The 17,216-nt window shown below is 38.3% G+C and overlaps 2 protein-coding genes across 4 annotated transcripts in view; one reads left to right on the top strand and one right to left on the bottom strand.

Annotated features, from left to right (window-relative positions):
* The window catches only part of LOC120420517 (transient receptor potential-gamma protein), a 236,388-nt gene that overhangs the window by 122,719 nt on the left and 96,453 nt on the right, over positions 1-17,216 (top strand). The gene's annotated exons all lie outside the window — the stretch shown is intronic.
* Positions 1,905-3,644, bottom strand: LOC120420500 (uncharacterized). Its single transcript, XM_039583553.2, has one exon. It carries the CDS (start codon positions 3,642-3,644, stop codon positions 1,932-1,934), a length of 1,713 nt encoding a protein of 570 aa, XP_039439487.1. The 3' UTR covers positions 1,905-1,931.

Consider the following 17,216-nt stretch of genomic DNA (forward strand, 5'->3'; position numbering starts at 1 on the left):
AGCTAAGCTGAAGCTGGCACACACGTGGCTTACTACGATGTGGTGACACGAGCTTTATTTCAAGCGGAAATGACAAAAAAGCAGATCGGATCTAGTGTGCGGTCCCAGGCGATTAAATCCGTGTCATTACGGTTGAGCGATTTTGGAATCGATTTGGGGGTTTAAACGCAACAGATTTGGAATAAATCTTTGATGAACTCGTAAAACTCGCTCCACTGATTTCACGAGTGTTGTCTGTCAAGGTTGAAGGGTTGCCAAATTCTCCAAAATCGCTGAACGCAACAGATTGTGTCAATATTTTCCTGTTTTTGGCGTAATCAACCTCCCTCCCGGATTGGCACTTGTTCCGCTGGGAAAAGAAAGCATAAAATATTCACCATTTAGCCGTTCCGGATCTGGCGGAAGCAACCGGGTGAAGCGCAACAAGTCGTCGTCGTCGTCGCCCAAAACACGTCCTCACCCATTAAGGGGTAACCGGAACGAAGACGACGTCGACGAAAATCAGCAGCAATTTGTGTGCTGAAGGCACAGCCGGCAAAAGTCATCGAAGCACACTCCTTGAGAAATGTACCAAAGCAAGCGCGTTGCATAATTAACATTCCAACGCCCAAGGCTCCAAAAAAGTTGGAACGGTAACTTCAACTCAACGGATCTCGGGCATAACTCGACCAATCAAGATGATTCTTCTTTCCAGTGATTTGTTAGGATGTCTAGATGATTCTAGAACTTTGCAGAACTGAATTTGATCAAATCTGTAATTTTTGCGATTAAAAACATCGTTCCAACTTTTTTTTTCGCGTACCAAAAAAAAATCGCCAAAAATTCCGCGGAGGCTGTTGTTTTGAAAAAAGGTGGAACGATGTTTTCGGTCGCAGAAATTACAGATTTGATCAAATTAAGTTCTGCAAAGTTCTAGGATCATCTAGACATTCTTACAAATTACTGGAAACAAGAATCGTCCCGATTGGTTGAGTTATGCCCGAGAACCAGCGAGTTGAAGTTACCGTTCCAACTTTTTTGGGAGGCTTGGGCGTCCGTGTAAGTTGGACATGCGTTGGGCGTTCCAGTGTTAATGCCCGAATTAGTGGCAATCATGGCCATGTTTGGTTGGGACGCGAGCTCAAATTTGCTCAACGTGAAGAGGATAGAGTCATGGCCTACCTCGAGGCGCGTCGGGTCAAAAAATTAGACCATTCACATTCCGCGCGTCCAGCGAGATCTTTGGGAATCACGTACCGACTGGGTATGATTATCGTTATGGAACCTGGTTATGGCCCGGATTATGAAGCACTACTAATAGGGGACTGGGTCTGTCTTGTGAAACATACAGGTTAGAAACTTGTTGGCACAAACATTTGTTGTTAGCAATGATTTTTTTATGTTGTAGGGTTCTTAATACACAAATTACTAAAATTATTTCCATTTAGTTACACTACCCACCTACTGAGTAGGAATATTCAAAAGATCTCAGAACTGAAACTGAACTGAAACTGAACTGAAACTGAATTGAAACTGAACTGAAACTGATCTTAAACTGAACTGAAACTGAACTGAAACTGAACTGAAACTGAACTGAAACTGAACTGAAACTGAACTGAAACTGAACTGAAACTGAACTGAAACTGAACTGAAACTGAACTGAAACTGAACTGAAATTGAACTGAAACTGAACTGAAACTGAACTGAAACTGAACTGAAAGTGAAAAGCCCAATACCGCTTGAGACGGAAATAAAAAGCGCAAATCCAAGATGCCTTTCTAAGAAGTGCGTTATTGCGTTACTGGGTAGTGAATTACAAGGCATTTTCAACACCAATATCTTTATTTTTATTTCAAATAATCTCAATGACACCAAGAATTTTTTCACAGCAATCAAAAATGTCAAAATCTTCAAAATGTGCGAGTTACACTGTTGATCATATTTTGTTATCCTTAAAAGTTCATACATTTCCGAGTCCAATAAATACCCAACTCACCCACAAAAATCAGTGCTGCCAGGCAAAATCCAGCAGTCACTACGATACAAACCGGTCCCAGCTCGGCCAGCGATAACGTGCTACCTTCCGAGTCATCGCCCTTTGAAACCAGAATCATATACATTGGCCCATAAGCTTGCCTGATCAAGGTCCGTGTCCAAAAGTCCATCAAACCCATCTCGAGAAAGGCCTGTTCCGTTCGATGCAGCCGTGACTTCAGCGGATTCCTATGCCCCACAAAGTGGAACGGAATGAAGGTCCCCAAGGAAAACTGGTCCAGCAGGACTAGTTTGTTGCGTTTATTGTCGAAGTCATAGTAGAGCGGATGATCAGCCAGCATGTACATTTGCCGCGAACTGCCACCAAATCCGATGCTTCTGTTGTTAAAATCAATGTAATCCCACGCGTGGGGACTGAACTGGATGACCTGGTCAAAGCAGGGATCATTTGTCGCCCCGTAAGTCTCGGTGTTCTGCACAAAGATCTTGATTTTCGACTGGAAAAGATCGTCAAAGGTGCGCGGACTTGGCGCGTACGGAAAGCTCGTCATGAACGTAATGATCTTTGCCTCGTACGCGCTGAACAGCATGAACGTCACGATCGACAGCGCCAGGCAGGTGAACTTTTCCAGCTTGGACACGTGCCACAGTTTCATCCGTTCGAAGCCACAAATCGCCATCAGGAGCAGGTCGTTCTGGAACAGGCGGGGGAATCGCCAGGCCAGCAGACGAAAGAAGCAAATCACCACCAAGGTCATGATCCACAGTTCCAGCTTGAACGGGATGGCAAACACTTCGTAGATCGTGAGGCGACGACCGCGGGGAGCCACCACCAGGAACTGATCGGGGAAGGTCGAGCTTAAGAAGCGATTGTCAACCGCGGTCAGCGTCTTGACGTCCACGGCAAAGTCAACCGACGTCACGCCATCGAGCATGCGCTGCTGCTGGGTGCACTCCGCAGGGGTGAGTTCCTCGCAGAAGATCTGGGAGAAGTGGAACGTTCCGTTGACGGCCTCCAGCGTGTTGATGATCCACTCGATCAGGCAGCCTCGGCTGGCACCTTCTTCGGCAACAATACGCGCGTCGACGGTTGCGGATGTTATTGAGACGTGGTGCAGCCGGCCGTGGAGATTCAGGGTTTGATCGGGGAACAGGTCAGCGGGGGGTATGAGATCGTTGATGGTGACGATGGACTTGCGGTAGTGCTGCGGGTAGTCTAGCTGAAGTTGGTCCACGCGGATGTAGAGAACGTTGAACAGTTTGGCGGCTGTGAAGATCGCGTTCAAGGCTTCTAGATCATTTCTTGATGGACATCGATGGAGCACGATGATCTTGAGGGTTTCGTCAAAGTTGGTGGTTTCGATGAATTTGGACAGTTGCTTGAGCGAAACTGGATTTAAGTCTCCAGATACCAAAAGCATCTTTGGTTGACGATCAACTTGTACAACTACCTCACTTGATATCAACTTTTTCGGGATAGTCTCAAGATCCCTGGATTGAAGCAGTTCATCGATCCAAGGATCGTCTCGTAGTTGGTAGAACCAGCAGTCGAAGATGCCCGAGCTTCGCTCGGATAGATACCGAACTAACGAAGTAGTGTAGGACGTGTGCGATTCCAGGGCAAGCCCAGGAACAACCAGAACCAGTAGAACAATCCACATGATGGTCATTTTGAAACTGTGTAGAACGCAAGTCAAACTGGTGGTAATAAGTGACTGAAAGCAGATGACTATCACGCCTTTTACGGTAGATTGGAATCAGCTTTTAGGCTTTTAAAACTATTTTACTTGTTTAAGCACCGCTTAGTACCATGAAGATGAAGATAGTTTTGGGAATCGTTTTGGCCTTTCACGCTACCCATCAGGAAAAAGTGACGTCTTATACTGCCTCGCTGATCCGAAAAATGTCCGAAAAGTAACAGGGCATATTTGATTGTTGAATCTATCAACAACAACCTAGCCATTTTCATGATTTGGTGATCAATGATCTCCTGCGATCGGATCATCTTGTTATGGAGCAGTTTTCATGACACTTGTTTTGACACGAGATAGAACCGGATGCAAAGATCTTACTTTATTATGAGCTGATTTAAAAAGGTTTAATTGATATAAAAATTTAAATTGTTTGTAATGTGTGATCTGTTAGGTTAGGTGTTTCTTGTAAAATTGCAAAAAAATATGCATGCTTAAACTGCCCATAATTGAAAATTCGGCTATTATGCCAAATCAAGTATTCCGAGAAAAACGCGTTTTAGTGTTTGACACAAAATCTCCGTCAAGATAATTTCCCATAAGAGTGGCATATTAGCCGTTTGGTTTTTCGCATCGGCAGCCAAGTCTAGACACTATTTCAGTAAAATTCAAGTTCCAGAAGATGCGTTGGAACGTCCTCTACCATCTGGTGCTAAAATCTCGTTTTTGCCAAAAGTGGATATTAGCCGTTTTTTCAATGGTGGGCAGTAAATGTATGAGTTTTTTTTTAAATACAATGTATCACGGATTACAGTCGTGCCTCGGTATAGCACCGCATATGGGGGATGCAAAACCGATGCGTGCATTACTGAAGCACAGAGCTTATGGGATTTTCGCTATATGGGAGACATTGGCTATAATCGAATGAAAAATCACGCAAGCATAAAAAATTTAGTGTTTTGGAATCGGGATGATGGCAGCTATCAATTAAAATTATAATTTCATGAAAATTTTCACAAAAATACGTTTTTTCCTGTATTTTGAAAATGCATTTTTTTTCTCTAAAGAAATCAAAAAAGTATATTGTTAATGCAATATGGGTATCGAATGATCAGATTTTTTTTTCATACATTTCGAATGTTAAATCATTTTTTTAATTGCTCAATTTTTTTACAAAACTACGTATTTTTGAAATAAAAATACTCAAAAAATCAGTTTTTGCAATATGGGTATCAAATGATTGGGATTTTTTTTATAGATTTCGAATTTAATAACAACATTTTTTGAAAATACTCAAAATTTTCAAAAAACTACGTTTTTTTGAAAAAATACTCAAAATTTCAGTTTTTACAATTTGGATTTTTTCATACATTTCGACATTTCATACATTTTGACAAAATCCTGATCGTTTGAAACCCATATGGGTCATTCCATCTCAACTGTGCACGAAAAAGTGCAAATTTGAAAATTGCCCTCTCCGATCCTGCTCAAATTTGGCAGAGCTGTTGATACTATCAAAACATTGAAGAATCCCGAATTTCATCCAAATCGGACCACCCCCTCCATTTTTGTACCTCCCCAAAAAATTGACTTTTTGGCGATTTTTGACCAAACCTCCTAGTTTCAAACGGCGATAGCTCAGGAACCACAAACCACAAATCTCAGAAGGTCGGTCTTAGACTCAATTTTGAAGGAAATTGGACGTAGAATCCATTTCCGTGATCAAAATTTTGATTAATTTATTTTTTCTACCTGTATTGCGCAATTGAAAACTTTAAACGGCCGTATCTCAAAACACCCCAAATTATTTTTTTGATTTGACCTCACCATCGTGTTCCCCGGCCAATTTTACATAAGAATCACTTATCGACAGAAATGAATATGTTTCGTTCCAGAGATATCGAATTTTAAAGTTTTGTGTTTTCTAGATTACCTACATCAGCTTCATTCGCCGCATCTGCTAGAAGCACACAGGCGAGCTGATCCATAACTGCTACCTGGTGTTCTGGGAGATGATTAATTTAATTTATATTTTTATAATTTTACGCAAATATTTATTCAAATTGCCAGGTTATGTCCTCGCTCCTAGTTTCATCCAATTTGCTCATTTTCACTATTTAAACAACTAATTTTTTGCAAAACTTTTGATAGAAACTTGCTTGCTCACTTCTCATTGGGCTATTTATCACTCGATTTCAGTTGAAAACGTTTTTAATAAGCTATGGCAACATTAGAGGAACGCTGAAATTAGATGCTGTTCCCCTACCTTGATCAATCTATTTTTGTGAAAGGAATATTTATTGGGTTATTTTGAATGCACCGTTTTTTACGTGTTGCTAACCGTTTTAGAGTACCTTCGAGGCCATGACTAGGGCCTTTGTCATGGGCGGTAGCAAAATAGTGCCATTCAGCAAAACCCCAAAACCTGCTTTATTATTATTATTATTATTATTATTATTATTATTATTATTATTATTATTATTATTATTATTATTATTATTATTATTATTATTATTATTATTGTTATTATTATTATTATTATTATTATTATTATTATTATTATTATTATTATTATTATTATTATTATTATTATTATTATTATTATTATTATTATTATTATTATTATTATTATTATTATTATTATTATTATTATTATTATTATTATTATTATTATTATTATTATTATTTTTATTTTTATTATTATTATTATTATTATTATTATTATTATTTTTATTATTATTATTATTATTATTATTATTATTATTATTATTATTATTATTATTATTATTATTATTATTATTATTATTATTATAGTTTATTATTGACACTTTGCCATAATTTGGCAAATCTGATTTATGGTTTAAAAGATTGATCATATTAAATCAATTTTTATATTGTGAGCCAGCTCCATTTGATTAAATGATGATTTTGGTCAAGGTACATTTAATAAAAAAAAATCCTTATACGTGAGGACAGCAGCCGTATTGTGTTCCAAGAATCTAAGAATTAAAGAAGAAGAAAAAACTGTAGTTCGGACGGTGTCAAAATCATCGCAACTAAATTTGGGGAATTAGCCGCTTTCAGCAGATCAAACTTTGTTATTTTCTTAAATTTTTGGTGGAGTATGAAAAGGATTTCTGGAAGGTATCCAGAAATCCTTTTCATACTCCACTAGAGTACAACGTATAAACAATTTTTTTTCATATGTTTTACTCAATAATGTATCGTGCACTTATTGTTCAGTGTTACTAACAAGATTTCATTTTCCTGCTCGCTTCGTCGGATTCCAATTCTGCCCTTAACTGTGTGTCGTTATTACTCTATCCTATGGGTTAGCACAGAAATTCACTTCATTATTTTTTTTGAGCAGATACACATTCGCGATTAAACTCCAGATTCCTACAGTGTTATACAGTTATTTTTTGCCCAATTTGATAAAGATTATTTATGATGAAATATTATTTCAATAAATGACCAGGTAGCAGTTATTGATCAGCTCGCCTGTGTGCTTCTAGCAGATGCGGCGAATGAAGCTGATGTAGGTAATCTCGAAAACACTAAACTTTAAAATTCGATATCTCTCGAATGCAACATATTCATTTCTGTCGATAAGTGATTCTTATGTAAAATTGGCCGGGGAACACGATGGTGAGGTCAAATCAAAAAAATAAGTTGGGGTGTTTTGAGATACGGCCGTTTAAAGTTTTCAATTGCGCAATACAGGTAGAAAAAATAAATTAATCAAAATTTTGATCACGGAAATGGATTCTACGTCCAATTTCCTTCAAAATTGAGTCTAAGACCGACCTTCTGAGATTTGTGGTTCCTGAGCTATCGCCGTTTGAAACTAGGAGGTTTGGTCAAAAATCGCCAAAAAGTCAATTTTTTGGGGAGGTACAAAAATGGAGGGGGTGGTCCGATTTGGATGAAATTCGGGATTCTTGCATGCTTTGATAGTATCAACAGCTCTGCCAAATTTTAGCAGGATCGGAGAGGGTAATTTTCAAATGCTGTTCCGCTTCAGATGGAATGACCCATATTGTAAAAACAGAAATTTTGAGATTTTTTTCGATACGTAGTTTTGTGAAAATTTTGAGTGTTTTCAAAATATGTTGTTATCACATTCGAAATGTATGAAAAAATCGCGATTGTTTGATACCCATATTGTAAAAAACTGAAATTTTGAGTATTTTTTCGAAAATACGTAATTTTGTGAAAATTTTGAGTGTTTTCAAATAGTTTTGAGTTTTTTTTTTGAGAAACATTGTATTTTCAAAACACAGGAAAAATACGTATTTTTGTGAAAATTTTCATGAAATAATAATTTCAATGGATAGCTGACATCATCCCAATTCCAAAACACTGTAATATTTTGATGTTTGCATGATTTTTCATACTAATAAAGCCAATATCTCCCAAATAGCCAAAATCCCATAAGCTCTGTGCTTCAGTTAAGCACTGGACCGTGCTTAACCGAGGCAGCTGAACGAATCAAAGCCGGGGCAGTGCAAAACCGGGGCATGACTGTATACTGTCATGCAACTTAGCAGTGTTTTTATTACTTCTTCGAACTTTGGGATCCATTGTATTCACGTTAAAAGTAAATGAAGAGGAAGAGGAAAGATATAAATACTATCGTATATTTTCTGAATTTTTGCATTCGTTGGAAGCTTACACATTAAACATATTTTGATTAAAATAGAAAGTTGAATAGAATTGGTGTTTTAGTCATGTCAAGCGATTAGGAACGATTCTCGTCCATTTGAATAATTAGTTCTCGGTTTGTTCAAAAAAATTCAAATAAAACCTTTATGGATGTACTGAAAAATAAATTAACTTGTTGTAAATGTACGAAATAAAAAGAAAAATTTTTAATATTCAAATGAAGTCCAAAATTAGCGTGACTCAAACTGATTTTTTTTATTTTCATTATAATTTAAAAAAACAATAACTGTACTATAAACTACAATTTTTGATTGTCAGTTCTTTTTCATATTCCCTCATCCTCTACCTCGCCCATTTGAAGTTCGATAGGTGTCAACATGCAAATGACTTGATTTTGGTCCCAAAGATCCACAGGCAGGGAGGTAGTGTATTTGTGTGCCGTGACGTATACCATATAACCTGTCCCAGACGGAACCCAACCCGTGTGAAACGCTAGCTGATTGGAATCCAATCAGCCGGTCGGAATTGGAAATGGTTGTCTCTCCGCTTCGCTTGCCGGGCCCGCTTCATCGTTCCGGGATGGTTCCCCCTGGGAACGGGTAAGCTCACCATGGTTGACAATTTTTCGAATCTTTAATGTAGACTACGTGTGGATTGCTTGCGTTGATCAAGGGGGTTCTAGTTAAGGTTTATTTTAAACTAAAAAGGTTGTTTACAAAACCTTAAAAAGCACAAAAACACATTTCTAAACAAAAAAGTTGAAAACAGCGTTAATCAATTAATCTAAAACATGTTAGATTATTCATAACAAATCTAAAATACTATGAACATCTAAATAATTTACCAAATACCAGATCAGATCATCCCTAACTAGTTGATTAATATTTGATCGAAACGGTGGTGTCACCAAGGGGGTAGAGTGTCCACTCCGATGGGACATTCGCCGAGCCGTTTTTGCGGGCGATTTGCACTGATCAATAATTCATCGCACAAATTAGTACGAAATTAGTTCTGCTCAGCCAAAGCTCAAACGTGCACATTAATTTTTAATTTTCCTGTGCCTGTGCTTCCACCACCAGTACTGTGGGAGACGCCAACTCAGGGGGTATCAAAAGCACCACGATCTCAGCAAGCTGCGGTTCAAATGTCAGATGGTTGTCGTAAAATAAACACGAATTTTGTAACGAGCAGTCCAAATTACTCCTAATGCACTTCAAAGCTTGGAACGTGGTGTCGACTCAAAAGATGCACTAAAACGATGCCGGTGGCGGCCTGCTACGACCGACTGTGGCTCTGGATGTTGACAGTCGGCATGACCGCATACTGGTCGGAAACTTTGTTGAGATTTTGGGGCTTGGTGTTTATTTGATTCTTAATTCTTTTGCGGAGAGATTTTTTGTAATCTGTAATTTTGCTTCTTTTAATTTTTGTTGTTAGTTTTTGCAATTATTTTTCGGATATTTGGCTGTTGTTTTCATGAATTTGATATTTTTTTAGGCTTTATGATTATTATGGCTTCAAGGTTTTCTTTTTTTTTAATACAAAAAGTGACAGTTATTGATAATTGATAAAGCTTTCTATCACTTTGATAAGTGTCATTGAAAAGTGTCATTTGAAATTTTGGGTTGCTTTTTTTGCCCATATATCCTTATGAGTAATTCTCCACCAACTCACACGTAATCAGAAAAAGTTGCCCCAACCCCTCTTCGATTTTCGTGATACTTTAATCTAAGGGGTCTAGTCCCTGATCGGAATCCGAGGTCCATTTTTCAATATCTCGTGAAGGTGGGGCGGTACGACTCCTTTTATTTTTCTGGATTTTAATACTAAGACACGTGCTTCAGTGATTTGTAGCTCGCAACCGTGAAGAAATAGAAATTTGGTGTCAAAAGGACTTTTGTGTAAAATTAGACGCCCGATTTAATGGCGTACTCGAAGTTTCGAAAAAACGTATTTGCCATTTCCCGTTACTCAACTGTCAAAAATCGTGAGACATGTCATTTTAAAGGAAATTTAATGTACTTTTCGAATCTGAAATAACCCAGTAGGGTCATTTTTTTCATTTAAAACAAAAAAAATCATTTTAAATTTACGTGTTTTTTTCTAACATTGCAGGGTTACATTTTAGAGTGTATTAATGTTTAACAAAGTTGTAGAGCAGACAAAAATAAAAATTTTGATATCTAGACATAAGGGTTTGCAAGTATTCTTCACGAAAGTATTTTTTTTCGAAATGTTCAGATAATTTTGCATAAGAATGACCCCTTGGACGATTGTTGTGGCTTGTGCACTGCTTGTATGTGGGGATTTTTCGAAAATAAAAAAAAACAAACCGGATACACTCACTCACCACAAACATATTTTTTTTTGAAAAAAAAATTCTGATTCTCGCAATGCACGAGTCACAACAAAAGTCCAAGGGGTCATTCTTATAAAAAATTAGCTGAACTTTCCGAAAAAAAAAACTTTCAAAAGCACACGATTTAGTTTCTGGGGTTGAAAATTTGACAAACTGGTCAAAAATGGTCAAAATCATAACTTTTTCAAAAAACTTTTTTGTGAAATTCTGATAACTCACGAAGAATACGTGCAAACCCCTTGTCTATCATCAAAATTTTTGTTTTTGTCTGCTCTACAACTTTGTAGAACATAGGGGAAATATACCCATTTTAATCACACTAAGCCGTTCGGCCAATTTTCATCACTTTTGCCGTTTCCGCTATTAAACCAACATTTTCAGATGTATCAACACACTCACTTTAAGTTGAGCTATTTATTACTTTGGAACAGCCAAAAACACTTTATTTAAGCTGTAATTCATGATCAAAGTACTGATAGGCCGATAATAGAAATAGGCTGAGAAAGGGTATAGTTCCCCTAGTTGCACTCTAAAATGTAACCCTGCAAAGTTAGAAAAAACACGTAATTTAAAAACGAAAATTTCGTTTTAAATGAAAAAATGACCCTTCTGGGTTGGATAGGAAATAAGCATAAGCATAGCATAAGCATAGGTGCCCACCCGCAGTTGCTACTCCGTTATTGACCAGGACCTCCAGAAGTTACATCCACGAGCCGTGGAAGATAAGTGGGAGCTATCTTTCCTCGCTTCGCAACTTCTCAAAGGCCCCTATCATGCTGATCAATACCGGCGCCGGCCACGACCAGTGGTAGGGTCACGGGGAAATGGATGGGAATGTTAGTCCGATACTTGAGTGATAGAGACCGCCCAATCGACTGCATCTCCGACAAAGTATCACATGAGTTTTGAGGGGGTTAGTAGATGGGTATGAGGTCAGGATTCACGAGTGGCAGTGATGTGACCATGAGCATTTTGTTTATCGGTTGAAAATTTTAAATCTTAGGCAGCCGGCTGCGGAAAGATAGATAATTGATCATTTAAAAAGTTTTTTTTTATCGAACGCGTGCCAGCCGAGCAGTAGTGATATGGGCTGGACTTATCAGTATATTTTTACTATTTTCAATTTAGATAACGCGAGCAAATTTCAAAAATAGTAAATAAATGACGCTTTACTCTTCAAAAAATCGATCGATGCCAGTTGGAATAAATTTTTACGATCATTTACGATGAAAATTATCGCGAAAAAACAGGACTGCGCGTCCCCAGAAGCACTGCACTTATGATGTCCAATAAGTTATAATAACCACTCACCCAAGCACACAAACAGCGACACAAAAGAAATGAAAATAAGCATGCAAAAACAAGACAGCGCGTCCCCGTGGTCAGCGCACTTCTCCCCTTCTGGGTTGGATAGGAAATGAATAGAAAAAAAAAACAAATTAAATCCATTTCTGGTTTAAGTGTAAAATAATTCAGCATTTAACAATATGTAAAACTATTTCTGCGCCTTCATTCTTCGGGCCATCCAATCCAAATTGCTCCTTCTAAAATTCTATAAAATGAAGAATGAACTTAAAATCCATTCGTAAGATCGTTACTCTGGAGTTAAGGTTCAAAGCGATTCTAGCTACGACTCCATCTCCGGATTCAACAGCAACTTTTATACAAAGTTGTTGAAAATTAGCTAACTCACATTCACAGCCCTGTATCGATCTTTTTTAAATATTTGTTAAATACTTTAAGCTTCAAATTGGTTTTGGTAGCTTCCTGATACCACTAAATTATTTGAAACACAATTTGAAAAAAATTCCAATAGATTGTTAAAAATCTTGGCAAACCACTTTTAAGAATTTTGATTAAATAAAAAACTCTACAAATTTTTCATAATTAATTTTGTCATCCAGTTCACACCCTGTTTTCCCACGTTTCTCCAAGTATCCAAGTCTAAGTACTTTGGAGAGCTTAACATGTTGTGACCAACGATTTTTTAAAGCTTGCAATTTACTTGATTATAACAAATTATGCAAGGCGTCCAATGGTTAAACATCGCTGGCTGGTAACTGTTTGAAATGCCTTCTTCTCTTCTAATGTAGACCTATTTGAGCTCATGCATGTTTAAAATTCCCCGATGTAAATGATACATATAATGTTAACTTATGATACTGATATGTTATTTTAACCACCACAATTGATGCTGAATAATTAATATCATGTTGAGCTGGATTAATTATATTTGCACTTAAACCAGTCAGTTGAGCTCTACAAATTCCATTATCCAATTTGGACAATTGCACCCCCCTCAGTCCCATGCCGCGTTGGAGCTATAAATTGCGCAATAAGTCCGGTTTTAAACAAATGTTCCCTTTAATTGACACTCGTGGCGCCCTTTTTGACACCATCATTACACATTTTCCCACGGACTGTTTCATTACACACATTCACAAAAATCAATTAAACCCCACGAATGAATGCCTCTGCTGGCAACACTGCCCTAATGTGGTTAGCAAAAGCAATTTGTGTCACTGATTTTGAATAGCATTTTCCCCACTCGCTATCGTCCCTATTCACCCCCACCATATTCTACACTCACACACGCATCTCAAACAATAGTAACAATGGTCGGGTTTTTAGTACGTAGTTGTGGCACCAGCTGTTTGAATTTGCAGTGAAGGCACGCAATCGGCCAGCCATTATTCTTCGAAATGTCATAAGGGCAAATGTGTGGCTGGCAACACTGCGCCAGCTGTCCCTCCATTTCTCTTGGGAGAGAGGTGAAAAACCGTTTAAGCTGGGGGTGTTTTTTTTTGCGCTGGTTCGATGGCCCACGGAATCACGACCGCTCACGCGACACGGCCGTTACACGATGAGGATGGTGGCGGAGTCAAGGGTTAGACGGGGTGGCCATTCAGAAAATTTCACGTGACTTGATTCATGAAGTGTTTTGCTCCGCTGTGACGGAGCTGGGCGGGGTTTAAGGCTCATTATTCGTTGATCCTTGTGGGCTGAGACGGGTTATGATGGAAAGTTGGAAAAGTTCCCCCCGGCCTACGCCCTGCTTTTGATTGCCCCCATTCCAGCAATATAAACTATTACACATCATTCCTTTGTGGACCATCATTCAGTGAGGTACTCCTGGATTTTAGCTCCTGAAAAGTGCTTAAAAAGTGCAAAAATGCCTCACGGCAAAAAAAAGAGGCGGTCTTCACCAGCAGGATCGGCAGATTTGAAGAAGCTAAAGAATGCCGAAGCGCTACCTGCAAAGCCAGGCAGTTTGAGCAAGGACGCTCAAAAATTGTCTGGAAACCAGTTCGCTACCCTCCCTGTGGACGTGAGCGAGAAGGAAGAATTTGAACGACGGGAAAAGTTGCCACCCATTTTTGTGAAAACATCGTCATCGGATTCGGTGCGAAAGTGGCTGACCGGGTTTATCAAATCTGGTGCTTTACGAGCTTCCATTCGCTTGTGTGCTGATGGACTCAAAATTCTGCTACCTACCAGAAAGGATTACAACTACGTTCGGGATTTCCTGAACAACACAAAGATTGAATACTACAGCCATGACGATCCAGGTAAACGCCCCATGAAACAGGTCCTCCGAGGCCTGTACGACATGGATGTGAGTGTGCTGAAAGAAGAGCTCAAAACTCTTGAGTTGAACGTGATCGAAGTCTTCAAGATGACGAGGCACAACAAGGACATCAAGTATCGTGATCAACTGTACCTGGTTCATCTCGAGAAAGGATCGACAACGCCGTCTGAGCTGAAAGCAGTTCGGGCAATTTTCAACATCATCGTGACTTGGGAACGTTATCGTCCAGTGCACCGTGACGTGACACAATGTTCGAACTGTTTGCAGTTTGGGCATGGTGGAAGGAACTGTTTCATCAAGAGTCGTTGTGCAACCTGCGGAGGTGAGCACAAAACTCAAACTTGCGAAACAATCAACGAGAACATCGAAGCGAAATGCTTCAATTGCGGCGGCGACCATTCGACCAAGAATCGAAGCTGCCCAAAACGTGCTGAGTTTGTAAAAATTCGGCAGCAAGCGACGACGAGGCACCAACCAAATCGTCGCAAAACACCACCAGCATACACGGACGTGGATTTTCCTGCTTTGGCGTCACCAGGAGCAGGATCTACTCGAGTGGTTCCAAATCTGCAGCCATTGCCGTTGAATCAGCGGCAAAGAGTTGCAGAGCATACAACACCTCCAGGCTTCAGTCAGCAACCGAGGGAAAACCAACCAACATCAACGGGTGAAGGCAGTAGTGACCTGTTTTCACCACAAGAACTTCTGAACATTTTCATCGAGATGTCAACAACTCTGCGTGGCTGCAAAACTCGCCAGGAACAAGTAAGAACTCTTGGAGCATTCATCTTAAAATACAGTTCGTAGTTTACTTGTTCTAGTGATTTTGAATATTTCAATGGATTTATTTTTTAGTTTTAAGTTAGGATTAGTTGTTAAAGTGATTTTTTTTTTCTTTTTTACCCAAATGTATTCAATTCAATGCAATAATGTAAAACAATTTGAAGCAAATAAATAAATGTGATCAGTTAATAATAAAACGAAAAATACAACAAAGATGAAGAGCATTAGGCCATACCACTTATCATGTAAAAGAAATGTAATTATTATAAGAATGTTCAATAAAGACATATTTAATTTCAAAAAAAAAAAAAACTATTACACATCATCAGCTTTTGGGGTGGTGGGAATAGTAGTATTTGTAGTGGGTGGGCTGGTTTTGGGTCCAACTGCAGGCCTAATGGGGTGGCCATTTGTAGGCACGATATGTGGGTGAAATATGGTGCAAGTACCGTAATCGAGTGGTTTTTGGTTTGTTTAAAAGACAAAACTCATTGCATAAAAAAACGTTTTGAAAAACAATATCTTAAAAGTTACTTACTCTTCTACGTTTCTTAATCTTAAATCATTATTTTGTTGCTGATACTAATATATGTTTCCATTTTAAAACCAATATTACTAACACGGAAAGAGGATCCATCGCCATAACGCAAATGGGCATGCTTGAACTAGCCAGAAAACTCTCTATTTTCTCAGCATCTGGACAAAAAAGCTAAAATCGCTAGTTTTTATTCACACGATTTTGACATAACCAGTAATAAAAACTATTGATTGAGCGAAAAATTCCGCTGTGCGGCTGTTCAGTTTCTCTAGAATCAACATTTTTTTAACGAGCCTGCCGAATTTCAATATCAACTAGATTGTTTTTCGGTTAGTTATGCGTTGAAAGCGTTGACTTTTTGGTCAGCTAATAATGCAAAACATTCAAATCCAATTGAGTGAAAGCTGCCGCTGCATTGTAAAACTTTCCTGCAAATATGTTGCTTTACTTATACTATTTTTTTGCAAAAACATGTTTCGTGCTGCTGAGATTAAAATGACAAGTGTTCTTTTAGCAGCTGTCACTTTCAGTAAGATTTCTGACGAAGAAGAAAAAAAAATAATGCAAAACCAGCAAAAAAAACAATCAACTATTCAAATTTAATCAAAATGAGAATTTTGTGTTTAAAGTAATAAATAAAAAAATTAAGATTTTTTTTCTTAATTCGATTATTCAAACTTTCATACAAACCTCCGGATAATCGAGGTTTCGGATAATCGAGTCTGGACAGTACTATTGGTTGTTATTTGCAAAAAACAAACCAGCAAAACTAGGAGTTTGATTTTGATTTTGTGCATTAGCTAATTTAAGCGCAAAATTGGTTAAATTAGCAAACATTTTTCCAAATACAGTCGACTCTCTGGCTATCGATCTTCTCGATGGTTCATTCTCCGCCAACTCACACAGCACTTGACAGGATCATTTTTCCATCGGAACAAAAATTTTCATTTTAGAATATTGCGATTTTTCTAACTTTGCAGGGTATTTTTTTTAGATTTTAACAATGTTCTACAAAGTTGTTGAGCAGACAATTACAAAAAATATATAAATGAAAAAATATATATGCCGATGCTTTAACTAAGGGTAGGACGCACGGACTAAGTCCAGTCCAGCCAACTCAAATCAGCAGCGATGGAACAATCATCATCAAAAGAAAATTATTGAATGTTCATCAAGAGAAAAAATCCGAAGGGAGCATGCTCTCCTCTCTCGCGCACGAAAGATCGGTAAAAGGAATCTAAAAAAATGATTATTCGGCGGAATATCTTTTTCACTACTACACTTGCCGATGTAACGTCACACGTCGAAAAATGACCTGTCACATTTTGTGGAAGGGCAATGCGTGTAAGTAAAGTTAAATAAATAATTTTAAGTGGTACTGACAAGGAAATTCGCCAATAATCATCAGCAGATTGATTTTTTTTGGAGAATTTCGGGAGCGATTTTCTTTTGCGTGATTCGCCTCCTCTCTCTTTCGCGGGTGAAGAAATTGATTGTTTTGCGATTATTCCATCCCTGCAAATCAGGAAACTCTATCTCAGTAATTCTCATCCGGTGAGGAATTCCCCCCTGGGGGGAATTTGGTCATTCTTGGGGGGAATGAAGATGCAATAGAAA

This window comes from Culex pipiens, chromosome 2, assembly GCF_016801865.2.
Source record: "Culex pipiens pallens isolate TS chromosome 2, TS_CPP_V2, whole genome shotgun sequence".
Classification (NCBI taxonomy): domain Eukaryota; kingdom Metazoa; phylum Arthropoda; class Insecta; order Diptera; family Culicidae; genus Culex; species Culex pipiens.